The following is a 13,488-nucleotide window of genomic DNA, read 5'->3' on the forward strand; positions in this document are numbered from 1 at the left end:
GGGGAGGGGGGTGGATGGGGCAGGGGTCCGGGGGGGGGTGGGCGTCAAGAAACGCGGTGGATTGGATGGGGCAGGAGTCCTGGGGGACAGGGGTGGGCCACGACCCCCTGGTGTGGTGAGGAGAGAACCGGTTGTTAAGATTTTGGCAGCTCATCACTGGGTACAGCACCTCTCTTAAGGTCTGGTCCACAATGGTTGTTTATCCCCATTTCAGCTACTGTTTTTTGCTGCACAAGTGCAAACCCTTAGCGTAGATGGGGTAAATTGCTATCAATCACTGTTTTCATCCATGCATCTAATACTGGTTTCAAGCAGGGGTAAAGTGCACCAGTGCAAATTGCAGTTTATAGCCTGTCTACCTAGGAGTTTGCACCAGTGCAGCTATACTGGGGGCTGTCTAGCAGCGGCTTAAACCTCCCATGTAGCCACGGTCTTTGATTCAGTTAGAAGCCTGGTACATAAATTGCCCTAAGCTGTTGAGACTGGAGAGGAACTAAGCATTTCATGTATCAGCTTGATTGTGGACCCCTTCATTTTAGGCTAACGCTAAACTACGTGCTTTTCCTTCTGTCAAATTAGCTGAATTGTTTACATGTAGGATATTTCGAAGGTGCAGTAATTCGAGAGACACATAGTCTGGATTCAGAGTAGCAGCCATGTTAGTAGGTATCCGCAAAAAGAACAGGAGGACTTGTGGCACCTTAGAGACTAACCAATTTATTTGAGCGTAAGCTTTCGTGGGCTACAGCCCACTTCATCGGATGCATAGAATGGAACATATAGTAAGAAATACATACAGAGAACAAGAAAAGGTGGAAGTAGCCGTACCAATTGTAAGAGGCTAATTAATTAAGATGAGCTATTATCAGCAGAAGAAAAAAACTTTTGTAGCTCATCTTAATTAATTAGCCTCTTACAGTTGGTACGGCTACTTCCACCTTTTCTTGTTCTCTGTATGTATATCTATCTATAAAGCTATCTTCTTACTATATGTTCCATTCTATGCATCCGATGAAGTGGGCTGTAGCCCACGAAAGCTTGCGCTCAAATAAATGTGTTCGTCTCTAAGATGCCACAAGTCCTCCTGTTCTTTTTATAGTCTGGATTATTGTTCTTTTTATTCAAGGTTTGCCAAGTAGATACTGGCCAATTTCTCTGCCAAGACAAGTAATAGGGAAGTAAACCATCACCTGCTGGCTTCAAACAAGTCCTTTACCACAGTGGCTTTCAACCTGTGGTCCACAGACCTCTGCAGACTATGTCTAAGATTTCCAAAGGGGTTTGCACCCCCATTAAAATTTTTTTTAGGGGTCTTCAAATGAAAAAAGGTTGAAAACCACTGCCCTACCGCTTCCTTCATAGCGGTAACCACGTCAGAGCAGACCTGTTGGAACGCTTTGTGTCTCAGCCTATTGACTGCTGTCGGACATAAAAAAACGAGAGCTCCTATCCGTTCTATTCCAGCTTGCGTCTCATCCTCCAGCTATGATGGACAACCGCAGGAGAATACAGAAACCTTGGACAACCACCCTGCGGCATGTTCCGCTCGTGGATTGCAACACCCACCATGCCACAGGGGACTGGGCACCCCACAGCTGACGTTCGACGCCTGATGGATTTTGCTCACACCACTTACAAAGGTTCTAAGAATAATCATGGGGTGGGCCAGACCAGGGCTCCATGTTCTGTGTAAAATCTGGTCTGCCCCTACCCAGCACACTGGGGGCAGGTCAGGGCTAGGAGCATGCACCAGGCTCTGCCGCCTGCACCCCACCGTCCCCTGCTCCCAGCCATAAAAGGGCTCTCAGGGCACATGTCCATGTCAGGCTCTAGCCCCTTCGGCGCATGCGTATCCGCCGCCTTAGCCCCAGCTCCTGCCCGAAGCACATGGCTTCGCTGGACTATGCTGCGCATGCGCCACCTGACCTCCAACCGGCCGCTCTGAGTGCGCACGCGCCTTCCGCGCTCGGCCAGTGTTTCCCTCTCGGCCTCTGTAGTTTTGACTAATTAGCGAGCTTATTGGCCTACTCCGGGTCACGTGACCTGTTAATCGTCTGTGGCCGGGTACGTGACGCCGCGGGAGCCCCAGTCCCGAGATGGCGGCCACCCGCTGCCGGCGGTTTCCGGAGCGCTGCGAGGAGTGGCCGGGGGAGGAGACCAAGCGGGCCCGGGACCTGGGCGCCTTCCCGCGGCAGCGGGGGCCCAGGCCTTCCGGGAGGGGGCGAGCACCCAGGTGAGCGCCGCGGGGCGGGAGCGCGGCCGCGCCCCCAGCTGGGCCGGGGGGGCCGGGGCTTGGGCCCTGGGGGAGGAGACAGCCACGGCCCGCGCCTCGCAGCCCCCCCCAGCTACTCCCGGACACCTGCACCCCGTGCAGCCCCCCAGCCCGCCCCGGCCCTCACAGCCCCCCAGCTCCCCCCACCTACTCCCGGACACCTTCACCCCCGGCAGCCCCCCAGCCACCCCCGGCTTATCTCCCCTTCACAACCACTACCCCCCAGCTCCCCTGCCCCCCTCACAGGCCCCCAGCCCCACCCCAGCTACTGCCTGATACCTTCACCCCCTGCAGCCCCCCAGCCACCCCCGGCTTCTCTCCGCTTCACAACCACAGCGCCCCTGCCCCTCACAGCCCCTCCCAGCGCCCCAGCTACTCCCTGACACCTACACCCCGTGCTCACCCCCTGCAGCCCCCTAGCCACCCCCGGCTTATCTCCCCTTCACAACCACTGCCCCACAGCCCCTCTGGCCCCTCACAGCCCCCCAAGCTACTCCCTGACACCTACACCCCCTGCAGCCCCCCTCACCGCCCCCATCATCCCCTTACACCTGTACCCCATACACGCCCCTTCAGGCACCTCATCTTACATCACTGCCCCCCCGGCCCCTCACAACCCCCCCCTTACACCTGCACCCCATACATGCCCCTTCAGCCACCTCATCTTATGTCACTGCCCCCCCCGGCCCCTCACAACCCCCCCCTTACACCTGCACCCCATACATGCCCCTTCAGCCACCTCATCTTACGTCACTGCCCCCCGTCCCCTCACAACCCCCCCCTTACACCTGTACCCCATACATGCCCCTTCAGCCACCTCATCTTATGTCACTGCCCCCCCCGGCCCCTCACAACCCCCCCCTTACACCTGCACCCCATACACGCCCTTTCAGTCCCCTCATCTTACATCTCTGCCTGCAGTCACTGCCCCCCCCCCGGCCCCTCACAGCCCCCCCCCCACACACCTGTACCCCATACACGCCCTTTCAGCCACCTCATCTTACATCTCTGCCTGCAGTCACTGCCCCCCCCGGCCCCTCACAGTGCCCCCTTACACCTGTACCCCATACACAGCCCTTCAGCCACCTCTTCTTACATCTCCGCCTGCAGTCACTGCCCCCCCATGCCCCTCACAGCCCCCCCTCCCCCACACACCTGTACCCCCTACACACCCCTTCAGCCACCTCTTCTCTTACATTTCTACCTGCAGTCACAGTCTCCTCCTCTGGCACCCCCAATCACCCCCTTACACCTATACCCCATAAGCACCCCTTTTAGCCCTACAGCCACCTCTTCTCTTACATCTCTACCTACAGCCACTGCTCCCCTGTCTATTGTCTGTTTTATTCACATGATTAAGATTTGCTGGGGAGGTTTTCTTCAATGCTGTCCGCTACACATGTGGGTTGCTCTTTGTCGCTTGTTGAAACGTTTCCACTTTAATTATTAATTGGGCCAAAGCAAGAGATAGCTCTGAGACGACTTCCTTAGTTCAGTGTTTATGGCACTGAGCTGTGATGTTGGAGGCCTTGGTTCAATTCCCACCTCTTCCTGCCACGAAGGGATTTGCTACCTAAGCTGTTTTGTTTTGTTTTAATTAAGTGGGCACAAGAGGAGAAAACTTAAAAATGAATCACTCTTGTCCCGGACCCCTGTCCAGGCTATGGGAGATCCAGTCCCCCCTCTGCCAGGGGACTTGAACATGGATCTCCCACATCCCAGGGACCACACCCCCTGCCCGGTGGGTGGTTCTTAATTCAAGCCCCCTTCCTTTCTCAGGAAGACAATGGCTCCTATGAATGAGAGGGGATTTAAACAAGGACCCCCCACCTCAGTCACCTGGGAGAGAGGAGAACCCTCTTCAAACCCCTTCTAAGGGGCAGAGGGAGGACTCAAACCGGGATCGCCTGTATTCTGGGCGAGAGTCCTAGCCATGGGACTATAGAGTGATTCTAGCTTTTTAGTTGGCCCAATGAATAGTTTAATTAAAGTGGAACAGCCTCAATAGGCAAGACTGAGGGAGCTCCCTGTTCAGATCCGAGCTCCTCATCAGGCGGAGGGGGGAATCAAACTAGGGTTGCTAGCATCCCAGTAGCAGACCCTGCCCACTATGCTAGAGAGGGCTGCTCATGTCTGAGACTTGCTTGGGTCCAATTAATAGTGAATTAAAGTGGAACAGCTTCAATAGGAAAGATTGAGGGAGCTTGTTCCACATGAACACTGCTCATTTTTGCCCCTAGCATTGTGCAAAAGAGTGATTTCGTCCCATCCTAAGAACAAGCATGAAATATCAGCTGGGGTGTGTCAGTAACCTAACTGCATGCTGTCATTTATAAGCCTGCTCCCATTATCTACAGCGTGAGCAGTTTTGAGGGCAAAGAGGCAAAACACTCCGACCTGGTCATCTATCAAAGATGATCCAACAGTCTTGGGAGGTAGCTACGTCTCTGCCTGTTGATGGCTTTCTAAATTAGGACCATTACTTTGAATTCATGGCATGGACAGACCTGACCTAGCCAGACAGATAAAGCACCAAGCAGTAGCTGACAAGTAACCCTGGCTCAGTGTCATTAGCAAGATTTGAAGGTGGGTAACTGCAAGACAAGGCAACTGCACTTCTTCAGCGTCAGCAGCCTCTGACTCACTGGTATCTTTATTGTACTGTGGGGAGAAGCAAGCAACTCTGGATAACATGCGCGAACACAAGTGAGCAACTGTCACCAACAATAGCCTCCTTCAGGCAGCACCTGAAAGGTGCAAATTATCAGTCATACATAATGGAATCATGCAACAGGTCAGTATCTTCAAGTGTCCCCTGTCAACAGGGGATGGGCAAGAGATAGCATGGGCCAGCCAGCTTCTAGAGTGATGATGCTGCCACCTGCTCCAGCCGCCATCCTCCCCTTTCTGCAGTGTAGTTGTGGGAGTAGCTGTGCAACAAGGAGATATAAATGCTGCAGGGATTTGGGGCCTTCGAGGCTCGCAGCTGGGACAGTGACGAGTGTAGCAAACGTGTATTGAACACATCAGAGACAGATTCTGAGGGGTGTGTTAGAAACATTTCAACTCTCTGCCACTTACTGAGACTTTTTCTGAGTGAATATAGCTCAAAGGAGTGTTGCATTAGACATGCAGCAGCTCATAGTGATATGTAGGGTTACATAACAGTATGTGGTTATACTTTGTTATTCACACATGACAGTCTACAGCCCTTCTACTAAGAGTCATTACTGTTCTATAAGTAGCTTACATGTACTGTCCTTGTATTCAGTGATACGACGGAAGAACCCCATGCACCGCTACAGACTAGGGACCGAATGGCTAGACAGCAGTTCTGCAGAAAAGGACCTAGGGGTTACAGTGGACAAGAAGCTGGATATTTTGGGCTGTATAAGTAGGGGCATTGCCAGCAGATTGAGGGACGTGATCGTTCCCCCCATATGACATTGATGAGGCTTCATCTGGAGTATCCAGTTCATCTGTGTCCAGTTTTGGGCCCCACACTACAAGAAGGATGTGAAAAAATTGGAAAGCATCCACCGAAAGGCAACAAAAATGATTAGGGGACTGAAACACATGACTTCTGAGGAGAGGCTGAGGGGGGATTGTTTAGTCTGCGGAAGAGAAGAATGAGGGGAGATTTGATAGCTGCTTTCAACTACCTGAAAGGGGGTCCAAAGAGGATGGATCTAGACTGCTCTCAGTGGTAGCAGATGACAGAACGAGGAGTAATGGTCTCAAGTTGCAGTGGGGAAGGTCTAGGTTGGATATTAGGAAAAACTTTTTCACTAGGAGAGTGGTGAAGCACTGGAATGCGTTACCTAGGGAGGTGGTGGAATCTCCTTCCTTAGAAGTTTTTAAGGTCAGGCTTGACAAAGTCCTGGCTGGGATGATTTAGTTGGGGATTGACCCTGCTTTGAGCAGGGGGTTGGACTAGATGGCCTCCTGATGTCCCTTCCAACCCTGATAGTCTATGATTCTATGACAGTAAGGTAATTACAATTGTATTATGTGGGTTTTAGACTTTTCTCCAGCTGAGCACATAACATCAAAACTATATGTTTTATAATTAGCTGCATAATGTCATAAAAATAGCAGACAGATAAAACTTTACTCAAACCAGTCCATTCTATAAATGACAAGATGTTGTGTGACTACACACTTTAGCTTTAACTGCAGGCCAAAAAGTATAGGAAAATGCATAAAATATATCAGCTGGGGCTAAAGAGTTTCCAGACGTTCCAAAGCAGTACTATTTTGAGTACATAGTTGCATTATCAAATGTATTTAGAAGCTTTCTGCCAATTTTGATAAAAATTAAAACGATGCTTCTACAAGTTATGGCCCTCTTTGTGATTTTATGATTTTTTCAGACAGGCACAGGAAGAGAAGTCACAGGTAGCAGGAGGCTGGATGGCTCAGGGGAAGGGTGAGAAGATGGAATCTTTCATCTTTAAGGTCCTGCTTTGAACCCAACTCAGGTCAGTATTGGCCAAAAACTGTCACCATCTGAGGTGGCAGCATGGTCTAGTAGACAGGGCCCTGGCGAGGGAGTAAGACCTGGGGCAGTCACTCCCCACTCTCCCTGTCTTGTCTATTTAGATAGTGAGCTCTTCTTGTACTATGTGCACGTACAGCGCCTAGCACAATGGAGCCTCTAGGGGCCACAGTAATAGCCACTTGATAGTCTAATGAATTGGTCCAGGTGCCAGTGGGTATATATCCCCCAGACCATTTCCCACGCTGTACCTGTCTCAGCACTGGGAACTTTAGCTTCCGTGGTGTTTACCGCAGCACATTTTCCCGGCAGTAAGATTCATGTGGAATCTTTAATTTAGAAGAGACGTAGGTTTTATGGAGTCTAGATTCACAGATTGTAAGTCCAGAAGGGACCATTTTGATCATGTAGCCTGACTGACCTCCTGCATAACACAGGCCAGAGAACCTCAAGTATAGCAATGCCTGCATCAAACCCAATCATTTGTGAACTACAGCATATCTTTTAGAAAGACCTGGAGTTTTTAAAATCAAGACTGGAAGCAATAGAGGCTGTGGAGCTGGAAATTAATTCAGAGAAGAGAGGAAGCAATAGTCCATCTATTTGAAGTCCCTTAGTAAATAATAATTATCTTTAGCCCTTATATTTTATATATATATAGTTTGTCGTCCAAAAACCTCAAAGCACTTTAGAAAGGAGGTCAGTATCATTATCCCCATTTGACAGATGAGGCACAGGGAGGTGAAGTGACTTGCCCAAGGTCACCCAACAATCCAGTGGCAGAGCTCCACTTACATCCCTTCTCTCCCCCTCCAACAAATAAAATAGCATCTGGCACACATTTTAGTTGGGTTTTTGTTTTTAATTAGTCATGTTAAACTAATGACCATCGGGTCGCTCTCTCAGAGAAAACAACAAAAGGCACACACAAAAAAAGTAAAGTCAGAATGCCTGAGACAACAACTCCAGCTTAGGAAAGCAACTCTTGAGACGCTGGTTGGAGTTATACTGGCAACATGGCTCTCACTTTTACGCTCTCACATCCTCCGGCCTCGCCAGCAATTGTTATTTGACTAACGCCACTGGGACTCTCTTTCCAAAAAGAACAACAACTCAAATAATAACCAGTGCGCTCTGGTCCCCAGGGAACATGCCGAGATCACCCCTTGGAGCGGGGGGAGGAACTCCCCCTGTGAAGAAATCGGCCCCAAGAAATCAACATTTGGCACTGAAATGGCGCCTTCCGCCAGGAATAAAATGTTACATTAAAACATTCAAATTTGGGTTTTTAAAAGCACATTGAGGCAAGGTCTGTGTGTGGAGGGTAGAGAGGGAGGAGTCGTGTGGGCATAAGCCATCTCCTCTGTTCTCTCTGCTCCCTAGGAGCGCAGACAGACACACGAGAGCGCCCAGGCCTCTCTCTTCGTGGCCCTGAAGAGCCAATGGGACAATCCGATAGGGAGGCAGGAGAAAAGAAGCAGATTGATGCTCATTCCCCTTTAACAAGGATACTGCAGTGATGTACAGTAATGGCCCAAGCCGCCACACTATGGTGCTTGGGGAGAGATTACCGGAGTACTCTTCACAAGGGCATGGCCAAGTGTGGAGAAGGTTGGCCGACACCCCGCAGTTCACATCCCGGCTCTTCCAGGGGCTGCTCCTCCCCCATCTCCGCAAAATACCCAGCCCCTCTTGAAACTGATTTGTAAGTTTCTAGTCGAGTTTTCCTAATAGGAATTCAACACTCGTCTCTTAACGTGCTACTGCAGAAATGCCTACAGCTCGGCAACCCCGAACGCCAGAGGAGACCGGAGCCCTACCGTACTTGTACCTAGGCGGCCTTTGCACGCATGAGACGCATATTATAAATATAAAATCATATCTGCTACAAACAGAAGACGTATATTGTACATCTCTTACCCATATACACAAGACCACAATATACACATATGCCTTGGAGGAAGAGGAGTGTCATCATGGAAAGAGGATTTTAAGAGGCACAGCTCCCCCCCTGCCAGCCCTGCTGGGGGGGTGGGGTGAGGGGCTGTGCGCACAGCAGGTCAGATCAGTCACAGGAGGAGTCTTGTCCAGTGGACATGTGTCACTCAGGACAGTGCATGGATGGGCCAGTCTCCCTCACACATGTGCATGCCCACAACATGCATGCACCCATGTGCTGCATGAGAGGAAGAGAGAGAGTGCGCGAGCCTGTCTCCCGTTACCCTTGAAGTGCTGCGTTTCTTCAGACACTTGGAGCGAAGCTAGGCCCTGAGAGCTTTTTGCATCCTACAGCACGGCTGCCCTCAGAAAGGGTTCCACCCAGGCAGGTCTCTGGTAAGGCATCTTCGTCTGGGAGTTGGATCAAACTGTGTCTGAAGAGAAAATGGACCCAGCTGGGAGCGTGTGCGCTTGGGTGGGCTAACAGGAGGCAGCAAGGCTCAGATGGCTGGTGACAGCCAGGCCTGCGGAGGCATCCAGAGGCTCAATCCTTGGCTCAGTTTATACTTAAAGCCCCAGAAGCTGCCACTCTTTGCCTCCTTTCCCCCCAGACTCGGGCCACCACAATGGCATGGAATACTGATGGTCGTTTGAGTGGCACATCCACACACGGAGTGGCAAGCAGGCAGACGTAAGAGTTAAGACAAAAGTCAATGTGAGCTTTGTACAGCTAGGAGTGGCTCCTGGCCAGCACGTCCGAGGACTTCAACGATGAAATGCCACAGTGATTAGATCAGGCCGGGGTGGGGAGACCAAGTCCTGGCACCTATCGGCGGTAGTGATTGGGGGCATCCGCAAACATGTACTTGAGTCTGTAGGCTTCAGCAAGGAGGAGTCCAATCTCTTCGTTGCCCCAATGTATTGTTGGTAGGTTTTGTAACAACATTAGAAGACCCTGAAACAAGGGAAAAAGGGGTTCTTATTTTGGGAGGCAGTGGAGCAAGGATTCCAGCCGTAGGGCAAATTTAGATCTGGTATGAGCAGGCACAGCAGCACTGAATCATGATATGTTCTAGCTTTAGTATACAGAGCACTTTCCATCCATCAAAGTGCTTTACAAAGGTGGTTGAGGGGGAAACTGAGGCACAGAGCGGGGATGTGACTTGCCCAGGTCAGGCCAGCAGCGGAGCTGGGAATAGGACCCAGGTCTCCTGAGTCCCAGTCAAGTGCCCTGTTCATGCCTACCATGCTGCCTCCATGATGTCAATGGAGTTGCACCTGTTTACACTAGATCTGAACATGGTCCTGAAGGCAGAGGTAGAGATAGCTTCATCAACACTGCACATACGCAGACACACACCTCACTCCTGCATGCTGGCGGCCACCCAAAGGTGGACAGTGGACTCTTTATTAACCATGGAAAATGGAGTCCCATCCCCCTGCCCTTTTCCTGATGCACTGAAGCCTTCATACCTCACGTCTGCAGCACACAAGTCTTTATAGCGAACAAGCCTGATCTCAGCACACATGAAGTGCTCCCTCTTTATCCAACTGGATTTCACATTCCCTGGTCTATTGAAACGATTGCAGTGCTCAGACCCCGGCAGCAGCAAAACCTGCTTACCCAGCTCTGTGTGAGAGTTGGATACACACCCTGGTATGCCCCTCTTCAGCTTCCAGGCTGCTTCCGGAGGGTCTCAGAGCACTTGTCAGAGGGGCACTAACGGAGCCTCACAACCCCACTGTGAAATACAGCATTAACACTCCAGCTTTACAGATGGGAACCACAGCACAAAGACACACAAGGTCAGACAGTGAGTCTGCAGCAGAGGATCCCAGAGCACCTGGCTCTGCCCTGTGCTCAGTGTAACCAATCACGTGTCCTCTATTAACGTGGTTATGGGACGGTCATGCAGGGGTCCTCCAGTCAGAGGAGTTGAATGGTGACACCTGGGTGTAGATTTTATGATCTGATCTATCACTTGGGTGCAATCAACACGCGCACAGCCGCATGCGGTGCATCTCAGTGCTTGATGTTTAACCACTTACACGTAAACCACCCAACAGCGGCAATTATGTCGCCCGCCCTCCTCCCCACCAGGGATTCACCTGGAAGTCCTCCTCATCCAGGATCTCTTTCCGCCACTTGATCAGGAAGGCGGCACAGACATACAGGTGGAAATGGGAGAATCCTTCTGGCTCCGACTGGAAAGGACACAAAACTCTGGGTCAATCCTTGCAGCATGAGGATAGCACCGGGAAGCCCAGCGTAGCCTGCCTTTGCTCCAGGCTCTCCCCAGCAGGCCTGTGGCAGGCACTCAGGGCTGCACTGCACAACAAGGCAGACAAGAGGAAGGAGCAGGTCACTTTGCTGCTGCTGATCTCTCTGAGCGCAACAGCCTTCCCAGCGCTGCAGCTGCCCCACGCCCACCACTGGGGAGGCTGTGCTGGGAGCCTGCCCGAGGGCAAAAAACGGGGAGGCTGGGAAGTTTTAGTCCTACGTACCTGGTAGGTGTCCCACAGGCGGATAGTGCAGCGCAGGGGGAGCTCCCTCATCAGCAGATTGTTCATCCAGCGAAAGGCAAACTGCAGGTATTCGACCTCATATTTCCTAAAGTGATTGTGTACCTGCTCTGAAACAGCACATTCCATTACACATCTGGATCCCCATGGGGCCCAAGGCTCTGTGCCCTAATGCCCTGCCCCTCAAAGCACTCTCAGGACCAATCCCCTCCCCTGTCCAAATGCATTTCAACCCAATCCCCTCTCCCCATTAAACCAAGCCTCCTCCTACCATGTGCATTAAAGTCCCCTGTTCTGTTAAACGATGCCCCCTTCCACATGCATTTCAACCAAGTCCCCTCCCTTGCTAAACCTCAGTCCCCCCTACCATGTTTTCTCTGGCCAAATGACTCTGATTTGTGCCAAACTATGCCCTCGCCCACATGCCTTCCAGCCTAGCCCTCTCCCCTGCCAAGCCATGACTCCAGCTGTGTCTCTTCCACCTGAGTCCCTTCTGCCTCCTAATCCACCCCACCAAAACCATGTCACCTCCCACATGCCTTCCAGCCAACCCAACCCCCTTCCTCATCAAGCCACATCTATCCCAACTAATTCCGCCGCACTTCCCCTCTCCAAACCAAGCCCCACTTCCAGCCCCTTCCCATGGTTTGTAGCCTCTGTCCTGATCCGGATACCATCTGGCACAACCACTGGTCTTTGGGAACCTCGTGGGGGAATGGGAGAGGAACTGTTACAGTGCAAGCCTGCTCTCTGCCTCCGTGCATATGCTAGAATTCCAGAGGGAAATCATGTCCATCAACAGCTTCCACCCTGTTGAATACTCCACTTCTTCAAATAAAGACCCATCATATCACTGCAGTCAGTGATTACTAAACAGTAATAAGTCACCAGGACCAGATGCTATTCACCCAAGACTTCTGAAGGAACTCAAATGTGAAATTGCAGAACTACTAACTGGTATGTAACGTATCATTTAAATCAGCTTCTGTACCAGATGACTGGAGGATAGCTAATGTGACGCCAATTATTAAAAAAGGCTCCAGAGGTGATCCCGGCAATTATAGGCCGGTAAGCCTAACTTCAGTACCAGGAAAACTGGTTGAAACTATAGTTAAGAACAGAATTATCAGACACATAGATGAACACTATTTGCTGGGGAAGAGTCAACATGGTTTTTGTAAAGGGAAATCATGCCTCACCAATCTACTAGAATTCTTTGAGGGGGTCAACAAGAATGTGGAGAAGGGTGATCCAGTGGATATAGTTTACTTAGATTTTCAGAAAGCCTTTGACAGGGTCCCTCACCAAAGGCTCTTAAGCAAAGTAAGGAGTCATGGGATAAGAGAGAAGGTTTTCTCATGGATCAGTAACTGGTTAAAAGATAGGAGACAAAGGGTAGGAACGAATGGTCAGTTTTCAGAATGGAGAGAGGTAAATAGTGGTGTCCCCAAGGGGTCTGTACTGGGACCAGTGCTGTTCAACATATTCCGAAACGATCTGGAAAAAGGTGTAAATAGTGAGGTGGCAAAATTTGCAGATGATACAAAACTACTCAAGCTAGTTAAGTCCAAAGCAGACTGTGAAGAGTTACAAAGAGATCTCACAATACTGGGTGGCTGGGCAACAAAATGGTAGATTAAATTCAATGCACATTGGAAAACATAATCCCAACTATACTGATAAAATGATGGGGTCTAAATTAGCTATTACCAGTCAAGAAAGAGATCTTCGAGTCATTGTGGTTAGTTCTCTGAAAACATCCACTCAGTGTGCAGCGGCTGTCAAAAGAGCTAACAGAATGTTGGGAATCGTTAGGAAAGGGGTAGATAATAAGACAGAAAATATCATGTTGCCTCTATATAAATCCACGATACGCCCACATCTTGAATACTGCATGCAGATGTGGTCGCCCCATCTCAAAAAAGATATATTGGAATTGGAAAGGGTTCAGAAAAGGACAACAAAAATGATTGGGGTATGGAACAGCTTCCATATGAGAAGAGATTAGTAAAACTGGGACTTTCAGCTTGGACAAGAGATGACTAAGGGGGGATATAATAGAGGTCTATAAAATCATGACAGGTGTGGAGAAAGTACGTGGAGAAAGTAAATAAGGAAGTGTTATTTACTCCTCCTCAGAACACAAGAACTAGGGGTCACCAAATGAAATCAATAGGCAGCAGGTTTAAAACAAACAAAAGGAAGTATTTCTTTACACAGCACAGAGTTGACCTGGGGAACTCTGCCAGAGGATGTT

At 50.4% G+C, this 13,488-nt stretch overlaps 1 protein-coding gene and 1 long non-coding RNA gene across 3 annotated transcripts in view; one reads left to right on the forward strand and one right to left on the reverse strand.

The window, feature by feature from the left end:
- Positions 1–2,067: 2,067 nt before the first annotated feature.
- The window catches only part of LOC144278344 (uncharacterized), a 28,161-nt gene continuing 16,740 nt past the window's right edge, over positions 2,068–13,488 (forward strand). The window contains exons 1-3 of one of the 2 annotated variants that reach the window (XR_013348571.1): positions 2,068–2,233; positions 6,646–6,753; positions 7,916–8,064. This is a non-coding gene — a long non-coding RNA (uncharacterized LOC144278344). Of the gene's footprint in view, positions 2,234–6,645; positions 6,754–7,915; positions 8,065–13,488 lie in introns of those variants that run through there. The other variant, XR_013348572.1, reaches the window with a different exon arrangement.
- Positions 7,612–13,488, reverse strand: part of TBC1D22B (TBC1 domain family member 22B) — a 45,701-nt gene continuing 39,824 nt past the window's right edge. Inside the window, exons 11-13 of the mRNA XM_077839615.1 lie at positions 11,214–11,341; positions 10,818–10,913; positions 7,612–9,663 (exon numbers count right to left, since the gene is read on the reverse strand). Of these exons, the coding sequence (XP_077695741.1) occupies positions 9,535–9,663; positions 10,818–10,913; positions 11,214–11,341 (353 nt within the window). The 3' untranslated portion in view covers positions 7,612–9,534. The remainder of the gene's footprint in view (positions 9,664–10,817; positions 10,914–11,213; positions 11,342–13,488) is intronic.

The sequence above is a fragment of the Eretmochelys imbricata genome, chromosome 21 (genome assembly GCF_965152235.1).
Source record: "Eretmochelys imbricata isolate rEreImb1 chromosome 21, rEreImb1.hap1, whole genome shotgun sequence".
Lineage (NCBI taxonomy): Eukaryota > Metazoa > Chordata > Testudines > Cheloniidae > Eretmochelys > Eretmochelys imbricata.